Source organism: Pelophylax lessonae, assembly GCF_965119305.1.
Source record: "Pelophylax lessonae genome assembly, chromosome: 4".
Taxonomy (NCBI): Eukaryota; Metazoa; Chordata; class Amphibia; order Anura; family Ranidae; genus Pelophylax; species Pelophylax lessonae.
Genome location: NC_138771.1, coordinates 113592691 through 113608053, shown reverse-complemented (window position 1 = coordinate 113608053; position 15363 = coordinate 113592691). Strand labels below are relative to the sequence as shown.

At 43.3% G+C, this 15363-nt stretch overlaps 1 protein-coding gene across 1 annotated transcript in view; it reads right to left on the bottom strand.

Annotated features, from left to right (window-relative positions):
• Positions 1–2660: 2660 nt before the first annotated feature.
• Positions 2661–15363, bottom strand: part of LOC309552536 (beta-1,3-galactosyl-O-glycosyl-glycoprotein beta-1,6-N-acetylglucosaminyltransferase 3-like) — a gene marked incomplete at its 3' end in the record, with an annotated part of 88819 nt that continues 76116 nt past the window's right edge. The window contains exon 2 of the mRNA XM_082253491.1: positions 2661–3503. Coding sequence (XP_082109617.1) covers positions 2661–3503 — 843 coding nt within the window. The remainder of the gene's footprint in view (positions 3504–15363) is intronic.

Below are 15363 nucleotides of genomic sequence, written 5' to 3'. Positions count from 1 at the left end.
AAGCCTAGACCCAGGCCAAGCACTTGTTCCTGGACAGGAGTCAAGTCAAACGGGGTTAAGTTGATAATATTAAGTTTGTTTGAGGCATTAATGTGTGTGTTGAAATTATTTAGGTTGTTTTGGGTTTCACATACATGTTTAGATTGCCCTGTTTGGTGTTCCTGGGTGTTTGGGGATTGGGTAACTCTAAAAAACCGTCGTCCGATATAGCGGAAGCGGAATCACTAGTGTTAGAGGGTAGTGAAGTGTTTCTGGCTAGTACTTTCTGTAGTGTAGGGGCTATGTTTGGTAGACTCGTGGACGTGTTTAGATTAGCGAGTGTATCAGGTTTTTTCTTTTGACTCGAGGGTAAAGTGGGTGAAGGACCAGCACTGCCTCGTCCTCGTTTCTGGGCCTTGGTGCGTTTGTTAGGAGCAGGGGGGCCTGATCGTGGTGCTCGTGATTGGTGCGAAAGGGAACTGGCCAAGCTAGAATCAGATTCTACATTATCATCCGTGATATCTGCGTGATTAATAGTGCGTGTGCGGTGTGTATATAAGGGGCGGGTTTTGAGATTCCATTTATAGGCATAGCCTTCATTGAAGGCTTGTTTGTCTTTTTGGAACTTAACTTGTTTTTTATGAATAATTTCTTTATTCATAACCTCTAGTTTGGCCTTCACCTCTGTCCAAGCTGGAGCAAAATTAGGGGCCTCGAAGACCTGTTTATATTTGGTATTCATTTGATCTATTTCAATGTCTAACGCTGTCATATCCACCTTATACTGGGTCACGAGTGATTTCATCAAATCTTGACTACATGTATTAAGTATACTCTCCCATTCTTTTTTGAAAGTCTCAGATGGGTCTCTCAAAGTAGGGAGCGTGTGTATCCTCAGCCCTTGTGGACTGATATTCTCATCAATGTACTTGAGGAAATACTCGATATGCCAGTAAAGATGTGATTTGCGTTTTAGTAAGTTATACATTTTGCCTAGATAGGTCCTTAGGTCTTCCTCTGTTTTGGTATGAGATCCACACGTGGATTGTATACCTGTCATGAAACCGGTCCATGCTGTGCCTAGCAAGTCCATGCCTATGCCCACAATTTCGGACCAAACGACCACCAACGACCTCACAGGATGCGAAGCTGGGGAAAGAAAGCACAACTACTCCGAACCAGAGTGTGTGCCACGGGAAACAAAAACAAAACTAGAATTACTGTCTCTCTGAGATATCAATAAAAGGCTGAGCATATAATCCAAGTGATATGTTCATATAGAAAATGCTATCAAGCAATACAGTTTTACAAACACTTGGCATGTAGCCAAAAAGGAAGGCGCCCTCAGGTGTGTTATCCACCTAAAATTAATTGAAAAAGTGTGTTTGTTTTATAGAGTTATAAACAAAAGGTGTGACTCCTAATTGAATGCTGTTGGAATCTTGTGTAATAACATTTAAAAGTAGCCCCTATGATGTTATATATTTTTACACCATTTTTTGAGTTCAATGGCTCTAATCTAGTGGGAGTTAGAAAATGTTTCTTTTTATTCATTTTTTTTAAAGTGTTTTAAAACTTAACTCAAGGCACATGCTGCTATTTCTGTCTTAAGCCCCGTACACACGTAGCGATTGTCGGCCGTAAATATTCGGCCGAAGACCGATCGGCCGATTGTAGGCTTGTTAGTATGATGCTTCCGACAGCCGACAGCGTATTTTCGGCCGAACAGAATCTGTCGTGCAGGCATTAAAATTTTTGTTGGCCAACACCAGAACGGCCGATTGTTCGCCAGTCAGTACAGATTTCGGCCGACAGACAGCAGATTAGCAAGACTGGGCATGCTCAGAAAAGAAAAAAGACAAGGAAAGTTAACCATCACATGACATCACTTCTGCAGTTGGCTGTTGTTGGCCGACAAAATTTGTGTGCAGTCTTTTGCAGTTTTCAACAGACACAACAGCCCTGGACAAAAGACGGCCGATCGTTCGGCCGACGATCAGTACGTGTGTACGGGGCTATAGGAATAGGTTAGCAGACAAAGATACTTACTCCAGTATCATTGTGTGCTTTACTCCAGGATCCTGCAATATTCCACCCGGCCAAACCCACTCTGCATGCTGGTCTTTGGGCAATAATGCACATTGTCACACATTTTCAAAGTGCCTTGCTATGGATTGTAATAGATTTCAATGGGCCAGTTTGTTTACATGTGGGATTCCTTTGATGTTGGTTTGTCATGCTAAAAATTTCCTAGGGTGCTTTTAAAAAAAAAAACACTTACCTACCTAAATTACCTATCTTTTAAGGTGTTGCGCTGGGGGTGGGGTTTGATGGGTAAGTCATTTTTTTTTTTTTTTTTTTTGTTCTTTTTGTTACCTGGCTGCGCCAGTGATTGTCATTATAATTATTTTCTTTTGGAGTGCTAGGTATCTATGATACAGTGCTTGTATAAAGTCTTAAAATGAATAAAAATAATTTTCCCCAAAAAAAGTAAATTAAGACGATGCACAATAATACGTCTTAATGCATACATTGTGATGTGTTTTGATGTCTTTTCATTGATTTTAATGGAAAACACATCAAGCAAAAATGCAAAGATGTTAATCCAAAAGTCAAACATTAATGCCACATGCAATAATAAGTGTACAAAATAAATCAGTTTTTCAAAACAGCATTATCTGTTACATGATCATTCCATGGAAAGACTTGAACCTTAAATGCTCCTCTAAACACTGAATAACATTATCATCTAACTTTATGTCAAATTTGTTGGCAAAGAAATGATGCTGCTGAAGCATCCAGTGCAGATCCCCAGTCCCATACACACACACATCTCTTCTGTGTTCCCCAGTGCATGCAGAATAAGGGGCTCCTTTCTTAATGTCCCCTTCATGGCCTCCCCATTTCACCAACCTTGCTAGTGCATTCAAGTCTGATGTGTCATATTTTCTGTGCTGGGGAACCGATCCAGGCATCCAAGGAACCCTGTGAAGTGTAGCCCAGAGGAACTCATCAGGGCTGTAGGTGTCCTTTGCCCAGTCCATAAATTCTCTTGCGAAGTCTATTTTAAACAAAGATTTCACAAATTCTTTGGTGAGCACTACATATGCATTGCCGCTGAAAATAGGCACATTTAAGGGTGGTGGCTTTTTCCTAACATCAGTCCTCACAATGTTATCTGTAACATTGTAGTGGTATTCCCATCTCAGTTTTTTATGTCCAGGTGGTGGTTCAGACTCCATGCTGTTTTTCCCCTTCAATGACTTTAAAGCTGTAACCATTTCAGCATTAGTCTTCAATGGGAAATCTGCTCCACAGGTATTGATAAGGTATTTCCATTCTACAGTACTATTCAGTAGGTCTTCCATGCAGTTCAGATCAGCCTGGACACGTGACCATGAAGCATATACTATCCTTTCCAGCTTAGATGCAACAAACACATTGTCAAAGCAGGAAACTATAGCTTGCACAGCCTGATGAAAAGTATCTGGGGATTTCTGATCTATATGCACACAGTAAATATTCTGAGGAGTATAAATTGTTCTTAATAGTCTCTCAAACAACTCAATGTCACCATGGATCACCATGGAGTAGGCAATGGGGTATTGTCTTTCTTCATTGCTCAGACTAAACAGAATATACTTCCTCATTTTTTTAAATGTTGTGCAGTCTTTGGCTAGTTTTATGTAGTCTGCATCATTGCTGATAGCTTTTCCTTTTCTTTTGCCACGCAAAGTCTGTTTTACTTCATCCAAGTCACCTTCAATAATTTTAGTACAGTTCATTCTGTCACTGACCGACAAGTTCCATGCCATGTAGTGGTGATATCGAAAGTGCGCAATATGCCGATCCCCAATTTGGATGGAAGTATCCAGGTCACAGTCCATGAAGGAATATTTTAAGGTCATAATGAAGACAAATAAAATGCACCCAAAAACCAAGCACTGGTTTGCAGTCAGTAGGGAAAGCTTCTTCTTAAAATAATTTTTCATTGTTAATAAAGTTAATATTTCCTCTGGACTCTGTGTAACTTCATCAGAACTTCCAACAAAAAAACTGAGACAGCTTGTTAAGAGGCTTATGATATATGTGTAACTTCAAGATAACGTGATGAATTTTCCAACCAACAGGCAGTAGGTGGTATTGTCTATTGTAAATGATCTGTACAGTCTGCTGCTCAGGTTTCCAGTCATCGTCTTATTTTTTTTTCCAAGCCTTTCAGATCAGTGGTTGCTTTAGAAATATAGGGGTTGAATTAATAGAGGCAAATAGCCTGTTCTCTTTAAATTAGAGTGCACATACACCTCTGCACTTGCGCACAGGATAAACCAATAACAAACAAGTGTATTGAATGATAACAATGCTTATACTAAATGGTTGGTGGCTTAGAGTGGCCTGTCTGAAAGCAAATAAATGCCAGAAGATAAATGAGAAACAGGTAGAGCACGCTTATAAACAACCAGTGACAATAAAAATCAATACAATGTGAAAAATGTGCTCATAAAGTCCCATATGTTGTGCTGTCTTTCTTTAACTACCTCAATACTGGGCACTTAAACCCCCTTCCTTCCCAGACCAATTTTCAGCTTTTAGCGCTGTTGCATTTTGAATGACAATTGCGCGGTCATGCAACACTGTACCTAAACCAAATTTGTGTCATTTTTTCCCCACAAATAGAGCTTTCTTTTGGTGGTATTTGATCACCGCCAGGTTTTTTCTTTTTTGGTGCACAAATAAAAAAAGACCGAAAAGTTTGAAAAAAAAAAAAAAGTTTTTTTGTTTAGGTTATAAAATTTTGTAAATAGATAATTTTTTTCCTGCACTGATGAGCACTGATGATGCCGCACTGACAGGCACTGATGAGGAGACACTGATGGGGTGGCACTGATGGGGTGGCACTGATGGGGTGGCACTGATATGCAGCACTGATGGGCACTGATAGGTAGCACTGATATGCAGCACTGATGGGCACTGATATGTGGCACTGAGAGATAGCACTGATATGCAGCATTGGTGGGCACTGATAGGCAGCGCTGATGGGCACTGATAGGCAGCACTGATGGGCACTGATCGGCGGCACTGATGGGCACTGATAGGTGGCACTGATGGGCACTAATGGGTGGCACTGATGGGCAGCACTGATTGGCACTGATGGGGGGCACTGATGGGCACTGATAGGCAGCACTGGTGGGCAATAATGGGCACTGGTGGGCGGCACTGATAGATGGCAATAACGGGCACTGGTGGGCAGCACTGATAGATGGCATTGGTGGGCAGCACTGATAGGGGGGCACCACTGGCAGGCTCTCTGAGCCCTGTTTGCCATCCCTGGTGGCCATGGTGGGCATCCCTGGTGGTCATGGGTGGGCATCCCTGGTGGCTCTAGTGGCATCCCCTCCCCCCAGGGCTGCACTGGTAATCAATCATCTGATTACCAGCACAGACCCCCCCTGTGATCAGTGAGTAATTAGAAATACTCACTGATCACCCCGGCTGCAGAATCGATCCTATGATCTTCTCCTCACTGACAGGATCTGTCAGGAGGAGAAGAGATCGAAGCCGTTACAACGGCTGTATTGACATTACATGACGGCTGTGATTGGTCACAGCCGTCATGTGATCAGGAGGGCCAATCACAGGGCCCTCCTGCCGAGGCTTGTTGCTCTGTGTCCTAGGGACACAGGCACATTGAGATCGCGCCGCTGCGCGTGCCCGCGGCGGCGCAATCTCTCTCCTTCTGAAGGACGTTCCGGAACGTCTATTCAGAAGGACGAGACTCCCACCCGGCCATATATGTGCTATGGCCCGGGTGGGAGGTGGTTAAATAAATCACTTAAAGAAACACCCGTGAATGGTGAGAATGTCCACTCCCCCACCGGCATCCACATGCACAGTCCACTCACCAGATTTGAATGACCCCCACTACAGGTAGTTGACACCAGCTTTAGACCAATTATCGGAGCCGTCAAATAACATAGTGGTCAGGTATGTGTGACCCCCCCATATCAGATGGTCAACACCAGCTGTTAGGCCAAACACAGTGCTTCCTCCACTGTGATCACCTTCATAGTGGAGGAAGCACTTTGTTTGGCCTAACAGCTGGTGTTGACCATCTGATATGGGAGGTCACACATGCCTGAACACTACATTAAAGCTGGTGTTGACTACCTGTAGTGGGGGTCCTTCAAATCTGGTGAGTGGACTGTGCATGTGGATGCCGGTGGAGGACTGGATATTCTCACAAGTCACGGGTGTTTCTTTAAGTGATTTATTTTAAAGGAAGACAGCACAACATATGGGACTTTATGAGCACTTCTTTCACATTGTATTAATTTGTATTGTCACTAGTTAATTTGTATTGTCACCTGTTTCTTATTCAGCCTGTTCTCTTTAAAGGCACTCCCCCCCCCCCCCCAAAGCTTAGAGAATGAGGTGCGGCACTGCTGACCTCCATTTTCTAATCATGTTCAAGCAAAAATGGTGTTTTTTATCCTATCTTATCATTCATTTGCTAATGAAACTTTGCCATATTCATTCATCTCTTGGGGAAAATTCTCAGGCAAAGTGCAACTTCCTTTGCAATATTAGCAGCCTATTTGCCTGTGCAACACTGTATAAAAAATGAGCACCTTTGAACTTCCTTTTATTTTTCATTAGTTTGAAATTTTACAAGAATAAAGAAAAAAAGGTAAAAAAACCTTCAGTGTGCAGCTCCTCCCTCAGCCCCCCCCCCCCCCCCAATACTTACCTAAGCCCGAACTTGAACCAGCGATGTGCATGAGAACAGCTGATCTCTTTGGTCTCTCCCTCCGCATTGGCTGAGATGCAGCAGCAGGAGCCATTGGTTGGTGGGGCGGGGCTGAGCCGCACTCTCTGTGTCTTTTGGACACAGAGAGCTGGCTCAGGAGCAAGCACACAAGAGTGCCCCCATAGCAAGTGGCTTGCCGTTGGGGCGCTCGGCAAGGGGAAGGGGTCCAGAGTGCTGGGAGGGTACCCAAGAAAAGGAGGATCGGGACTGCTCTATGCAAAGCAATTGCACAGAGCAGGTAAGTGAGACATATTTGTTATTTTAAAAATTCACTTACAAACACTTTAAAGTAACAGTTCACAAATAGCAATTAAATACACACACAAAAAAAAAAAAAAGAAAAGCAAACACAAAACTAAAAATCACCAAAATAAATAAATAAAATCAACCTACAGTACATACACCAATAATTTGATTAACTATATGCATATATCCATATATCCACTTTCTCTTAAATATTCTAAATAGCATTACCATATTGTGGATTACATTTATTCCATATACATCCTTTGTACATTATATCAAGAAGTCTTTATTTATTTTTTTTGTACACTTAACTGAATAAAATGCTATATACTGTAGCTGAACATGTGCAATCCTATTTGAAATATTTATTATTATTTTTTTATGTGGTATCCTGGCAAATATGTCACATATACACTATGTTATCAAAAGAATTGGAATGCCTGCCTTTACACGCACATGAACTATAATGGCATCCCAGTCTTAGTCCGTAGGGTTTAATATTGAGTTGGCCCACCCTTAGCAGCTATAACAGCTTCAATAAATAGATAAATAATAAGTGCAGCGCTAAATGTGATAAATGAAACACCACATACACAAAAAGCATGATCATGAAATCACATATACATATGGTAACCTTGACAGTCCCATAGGGTGTTGTATGTAATACATATAATAAAAAGGACTGAAATAAAAATATTGTGACATCAACTAAAGTCCCATAAAAATTAGTAGGAAAACCATAAACAGTCCCAAAAAGTAAAGGAATGATCCAGCTCAGGAAAAAGGTGGTAGAAGTATATTCAGATCCCGTCACCAGATGGAACAAATAAAATGGGCGCTCACCGGATAATATGGACCTATAATGTCATATGACATACAGGTCAAACAGGCTTCACAGATAAGCTCTTGAATTCCTCCTTAGGATGCCCTTGGATGTTATTCCAGGCTCACAATGAGTGGGGAGGAGGAATAGTGAATCCCTCATTCTGCTTAAAGGAAATTTATTAAAAAGCAGGTGTGCACTTACAGACATCCAATGGTAAACCAGCAATACAGTCAAGACAAATGGTCTACATAGTGGCTGTTATGGCTGTGACAGGCAGCTGAAACACAGGTGGGATACGATTTGGACTCTATTAGGGGCCTATAAATATGTGTGATTCCTCCATAATTATGAGCAATATCCTTTGAGAATGTCTAATAAGACGAATCTCCCTGTAGACCATTTTTCTTGACTGTATTGCTGGTTTACCATTGGATGTCTGTAAGTACACACCTGCTTTTTAATACATTTCCTTTTAAGCAGTTTTACACTATGTGCCTTTTCCTTTTGGCTTTTATGTGTTATGGTGAATGAGGGATTCACTCTTCCTCCTCCCCACTCATTGTGAGCCCGGAATAACATCCAAGGTTATCCTAAGGAGGAATCCAAGAGCTTATCTGTGAAGCCTGTTTGACCTGTTTGTCATATGACATTATAGGTCCATATTTTCCGGTGAGCGACCATTTTATTTGTTCCATCTGGTGACGGAATCTGAATATACTTTTACCACCTTTTTCCTGAGCTGGATCATTCCTTCACTTTTTGTGACTGTTTATGGTTTTCCTACTATTTTTTTAGTTGATGTCACAATATTTTTATTTCAGTCGTTTCACTATATGTATTACATACAACACCCTATGGGACTGTCAAGGTTACCATATGTATATGTGATTTCATGATCATGTTTTTTGTGTATGTGGTGTTTCATTTATCACATTTAGCGCTGCACTTACTATTTATCTATTTATTTTTTCAATCTGTATTTTCAGTTGTTTAGTGCTGGCAGCTCTGTCTCTATTTGGTTAGCGCGATATCACACTTTTTTCCTATAACAGCTTCAACTTCAACTTCTGGGAAGGCTGTCCACAAGGTTTAGGAGTGTGTATATGGGAATATATTGCCATTCTTCCAGAAGCGCGTTTGTGAGGTCAGGCAATGGAGGAGAAGGCCTGGCTCGCAATCTCCACACTAATTCACCCCAAAGGTGTTCTATCGGCTTGAGGTAAGGACTGTGCAGGCCAGTCAAGTTCCTCCACTCGCTCATCCATGTCTTTATGGACCTTGCTTTGTGCACTGGTCAAAATAATTTGATGGAGGGGGGATTATGGTGTGGGGTTGTTTTCCACGGGTTTGGCTTGGCCCCCTAGTTCCAGTGAAGGGAACTCCTAAGGCATCAGCATACCAAGACATCTTGGACAATTTTATGCTTCCAACTTTGTGGGAACAGTTTGGGGATGGCCCTTCCTATTCCAACATGACTGCGCACCAGTGCACAAAGCAAGGTCCATAAAGACATGGATGCTGTCAGGGAAATGGCCATAGGAGAACTGGCAATGTTCCCAGTAGTACAAATGGGCTCATCCGGGGCATCCCTGTATGCCCTGGAGTGGGAGAAGCGAGCAGGCGTACGCAGTGGCGCAAATGCACGAATTGGCAAATGCATCTACGCAATGGCGCACACAATGCGTAACAGATGCAGCCACTTGCTGGCCTATAAAAGACTGCTGTGGAATCCTCCAGATTGCTGAATTATCGTCAGCCTTCCTGTGTTTCTGAGCTCCTGTATACTTCTCTTGGATTTTCCTGTTTTGACCCAGCTTGCTCCTGACTCTGCTTGATCTCCTCCTCCTGGCATTGACCCTCTGGCTTGCTCCACCAATCTTGCTCCCGTTGATCTACTGTGTAAGACCCCGGCTTGCCTCAAGGACTTCTCTTTGTTACCTGTCAGTCCTCCTGTGTATGACCCCGACACACAATACAGACCTTGCTACCTTCTCCTGCCTGCTTCCTGGCTTAAAGACCTTGGCTAGTTCCTGTTTTGCTACCTGCAATATCCTCAGATTGACTTCCACTGTTTGACCCTCAGCCTGGACTTTATTACTGCTTCCATTGAGCACAAGGTTGCCCAGCTCCTCTGGAGCTCTTAAGAAATGTCCAACTTTGCCGTGTATCCAGCACTTCCCGGCACTCTCCAGGTCTCCACCGGCTCAGCTCTTCTGCACCCTGTTGGCAACCTGTGCTACTTTTGGCGCTACACCTCCTGTACCACCTTCAGGGGTGTGCCACACTTAGCCACAAGGGGAGCCCTCTCAGCACCTTGGCCTCAGATCAGGTATGTGACACCTGCACAGTTCCGACCTCAACCCAATAGAACACCTTTGGGATGAATTAAAGCAGAGACTGCAAGCCAGACCTTCTTGTCCAACATCAGTGCCTGACCTCACAAATGCGCTTCTGGAAGAATGGTCAAACCTTCCCTCAGACACACTCCTAAGCCTTGTGGACAGCCTTCCCAGAAGAGGTGAAGCTGTTATAGTTGCAAAGGGGAGGCCAGTTCAATATTGAACCCTATGGACTAAAACAGGGATGCCTTTAAAGTTTATGTGCGTGTAAAGGCAGGTGTCCCAATACTTTTGATAATATAGTGTATATGTCACATAAACAGTTAGCTTCCAAACATGTTACTTATTGCAACATGTATGGTAATGTGTCATGTTCAAGTGTGATATCCAATTGCATTGTCCCATATCAGTCACTTATTTAGTAACAACTGAAGAATTATTTCCTTTTAGTATCTCATAGCTCATGTACATCTAACCAACTGATTTACAACCACAGACGTTTAGAAAAGTCACTTGTGGCTGTGTAGATGTAACTTTTGCTACCAATACTTGTTCGAAAACAGTTTGACTACAGCATCCAGCGGTGATGTTATTCATGCTATAAATGCATCCTATATTTCCATGTATGCATATTCTTTTATAACCTTGTAACCACTTAGTGCGCTCTGCTGGTTAAGAATCTGTTGTCTCACAGCAATGTATGGGTACAGGCTGTCTTGTGCTTTTTCCCAGAATGTAGTGAAGCATGAGAGGATGAGAGGAATGTGAGTGGCCTCAGAATGAAACTCATCCTCCTCTGATGGATTTTGCCTCACCCACAATTCTATTTATGCATCATCAGCTGCACTTAAAACATAAGATTGGTTGTGAAAGCAACACATGGAAACAGTGCTGAAAAAGATTTTAAAGGAAAAGCTTCCCCCGACAATGATGTAATCAGATATTGATGGCAATTTTAAAATGCAGAAAATTAGGAAAAGATCTAGAATAATTAAATTATTCTAAAAAAAAAAAAAAAAAAAAAGATAGAAAAATAGATAAAACATTTTTGAATAATTTACTGAGTATGTTTCATCATAATTAACTGCAATGTATGAAGTTTAATATTTGGGAACTGAAAGCAACTAATCCAAAAAAGGCAAAGATTTTACTGATTAGGTGGTGCAGCCCAGTTGGAGACTCTGGGAAAGTATTTAAGGGTCCAGCATCTGAATGCTTATTAGACAAGGCACAGGGTTCAAAGGAGATAGGGCCCAATAGAGAATGATCCACTGGTGGGCCAGCCCCACCCTATATACAGTATAGATAGAAAAATATATCAAAATGAACTCCACAATTTATATCTAGTATCTCCCATGTTATCTATCCAGGAAAGCATATGAAAGAAAATGACACCATCTTCTAGAGGCAGGAAAACAAAACAGGTAAGACTTAAAAAGGGCATTGATTGGCATAGTCTGTATTCAGTATTTGAGTCTCCTCCACTGGGGGGGGGGGGGCGTTCTGTTGAAACTCTGAGTGGTGGGAGAGAGAAGCTCTCTTGGTGCTTTCCCCTATACTATTTGGAAATGGGCAGCTTACCTTCAAGAGAGGACAATCCCTTTCATTCATTTTAGGCATCTAGACATCCCTCAGTGTAGAAAGAAGGTGAAGTCTGGGCAGTCCCTTCTCATAATCCATGGGGATCCAGGACTTTCCTAAGCCCAGTCCTCTTGGGAGCTGTGGGCTCCTCTGACTGATCATTAGTTTTACGGTGCAACCCCCTGACCAGCAGGGTTGGGTATCATTTCTGGCAGAGGCCCAGGGAATTGGGTCAGACCTCAAGTTTTGGTCCATGGACCACAAGGTAGAAGGGGGAGGGCTTCTGGCAGGTCACTTCCAGTTCTGGGTCCTGCCGAGAGCACAGACACCAAATTCTTAGTGAAAAGTTTAAAATTCCTACTTTTTTTTTCTCCTGTGCCCTCTGAAAATATGCTCCAGAGAGAGGAACCATCGTTGGTGGTAGCAGGCACCAGTGGCACCAGCCCAGGACAAATAATCAGGATGACAAGACTGATAGTCTGCTTATTTGTTCCAGGGGTTTGGCAGTCTTCTGTCTAACCTCTATTCTGTAGGACTCTGGAACATTTTCGGGATGGGATTCCTTGTATTTCCATTGTGGCACTGGTGGCTCTTTTTACTTTATCACCAGGGTGTTGCATAATGGTAAGATGGTTTGCTGAATGAAACTTGTTATTGGCTGTTTTTCTCTTTTTATTTTCTTAAGCTCTGCACAAGGATAAATATCTTCCTGCTTTTAAACAGAAGTATCCATCTTGTGCTTCTAAGCTGAGTGATAACTGGTTCAAGCAAAAGCCAACAGGTTCCTCCATCTGCACAAATGAAATGGCTAGAGGAACCTACTCCACTGGGAGACTGTATTCTGACGGCAGGGCCTGTTACAATACACTGATCAACGATTGTATCCGTTAATCAATGATTGTTTTTACAGACAGCATATATGAAAAAACTGTTAATTTTTTTTTTTTTTGTGAATACTGTCTCCAGTGCAAGTGCAGTGTCACTAAGGTGACATCGTACTGCTGTGGTGGTTACCATGTACAATGGCTGGCTGCTCCAATATCACTGCATGTCAGGGCCACAGTGTCACCAGATCAGTGCTGTCAGTCAGTATCTTTAATCCCCACCACCCACTCACAGTGTTCCTAATCAATGCAGTTTATTCACAGTGTCCTTAATCACCATCACCTATTCACATTGTCCCTAATCACCGCCTGTGACTCACAGTGTCCCTAATCACTGCCACCCACTCACAGTGTCCCTAATTCCTACCAGTCAGTGTCCCTAATCATTGCAGTCCACTCACAGTATCCCTAATCACCGCTAACACCAGTCAGTGTCTCTAATCACTGCCATCCACTCATAGAGTCTCCAATAATTCCACCAACTCAAAGTGTCCCTAATGACCACAGTTCACTCACAGTGTCCCTAATCACCAACACCCACTCACAATGTGCCTAATCACTGCCTCAACAGTCAGTGTACCTAATAACTACCGCCCACTTACAGTGTCTCTAATTACTGTCACACCAGTAATTTTGTCCCTGATTATCGCCACACCAGTTACAGTGTCCCTTATGTCCATCAAACTAGTTACAGTGTCTCTGATGATCACCACACCAGTCATATTGTCCCTGATCACGGCCACACCAGTTACAGTGTCCCTGATCACCGCAACACTAGTCATATTGTTTCTAATCACTGCCATGCCACTCATATTGTCCCTGATGGCCACCGCACCAGTTGCAGTGTCACTGATCTCTGCCACAACAGTTAAAGTGTTCTTGATCACCACCGCACCACTTAGTGTCCTTGGTCACTGCCACACTAGTGCAGTGTTGCCTCAGCCTGTTGCCTATACTAAGCCTGGCCTGTTTATTGGCCACGTTTCTACCTTCTGTCTGGACTGAGCTAAGGGGCTATACACATCAGACTATCAAACGAGCCCGCAAAAAAGTGGCATTGAGACCCAGGACAACCCTCCTTGGCAATGGTGACAATTCAACTTCTAAAAAAACTTCTAAAGAGACTACCCATCCCCGCATTATCACACCTTTCGGTGGGAGCAGGTTAGGACAGTGTTGAACAAACATTGGCAAGTCCTTACAATTTCTCCCCCAATTGAACGCATCGTTGGACCACGTCCCCTACTTACAGCTAAACGGGCACCGAGCCTTAGGGACAACCTCTGTCATTCAGAGTTCACACGCTCACGAGGGGAAGACAATTGGCTTACCTCACTGCCTAGACTAAAAGGCATGTTCCCATGCGGAAGATGCACGATCTGCAAATCGGTCCTAAAATGTAAAACTTTTTCAAGCTGTGATGGACAGAGGGAGTTTACCATTAACAGTTTCATAAACTGCCAAACAGAGCGCGTTATCTACGAACTTATCTGCCCCTGTAAAAAATCGTACATCGATAAGACGAAACGCCAGCTCAAGGTGCGGATTTTGGAACATATCTCTGACATCAGGAAAAAGGTAGATAACAGAACCGTGCCCCTCCATTTCTTAGAGCACCACGGGGCTGACCCGGAGGGCCTGAAAGTTAGGGGGATCTATGCATTAAAATTGCCAGCTAGAAGGGGGGACTTTGATAATGTCCTCCTTCAAAAAGAAAAGATGTGGATATACATGATGGGGTCCCGGGTACCCCATGGCTTAAATGTTGAATTCAACCTCCAGCCTTTTCTCAATGCATGAATCAGGCCCTCTGGGTGCACCCCCTGGGTGCCCTGATGGGAGGGGTACGGTTCCGTTTACACTCCTTGGTATTCCAAGATAGCTCAGTACACAGACCTCCCTAATCATAGGTCATCAATACTGTGATTTTTTCTAGCCTGTCTAACTTAGGTACTATTCAGATTCTATATGATATGGATAATCTCCCCCCTTTTTATATGAGTTCCCACGGTGGTGGCAATCACACAGACCTTTAACTTTTATTTTTTATTTTGTGTTTACAGTATAATTGTACATGCATCATGCAGTATTTTTATCTTGTTTGTTCATTAAAATGAATGCTGACATTTCCTGCGGTGCCACCCTTTATGATTGGTACATTCACCTTAGCCAAAGATACGGATGCTTTTGATCCATTGGGGGGTTGCTATCTACAGGTATCCCCTGAATGGGTTAAGCGCCGCAACGGTGATGACATGGTTAATTCACTGCAGCCAATTATGTGCAACATAAAGGCGGGCACCCTGGACAACACCACTAGCTCTGAAGAAACCGACTGCCTGTCGGTGAAACGCGTCAGCCTTGTTGTTGTGGCACCCCGCACATTGTGTCCCCCTGTGCAGCATCATCCACATTGCTTGTCATCCCTATGGTCACTGTCAGCGGCTGTTCCCCTTACCAGGCACCCGGCGGATCGTACTAACCGGAAGTGACGTTTCCCACTCATACCAGGAAGCCACTGAATCCTTCATGCCGTGGTAGCCGACACTTGGGTTGAACGCCGCACGGAAGAAGCTAGTGGACCGGACTGCACAGCACAACGGGACTGGGACGGAGCTTCATTCCTCCATGGATCCCGCTTAGAGCCCAGTCGGACCGCATACCCACCTAACATCTGCAGGTAAAGCTGTACTTACTCAA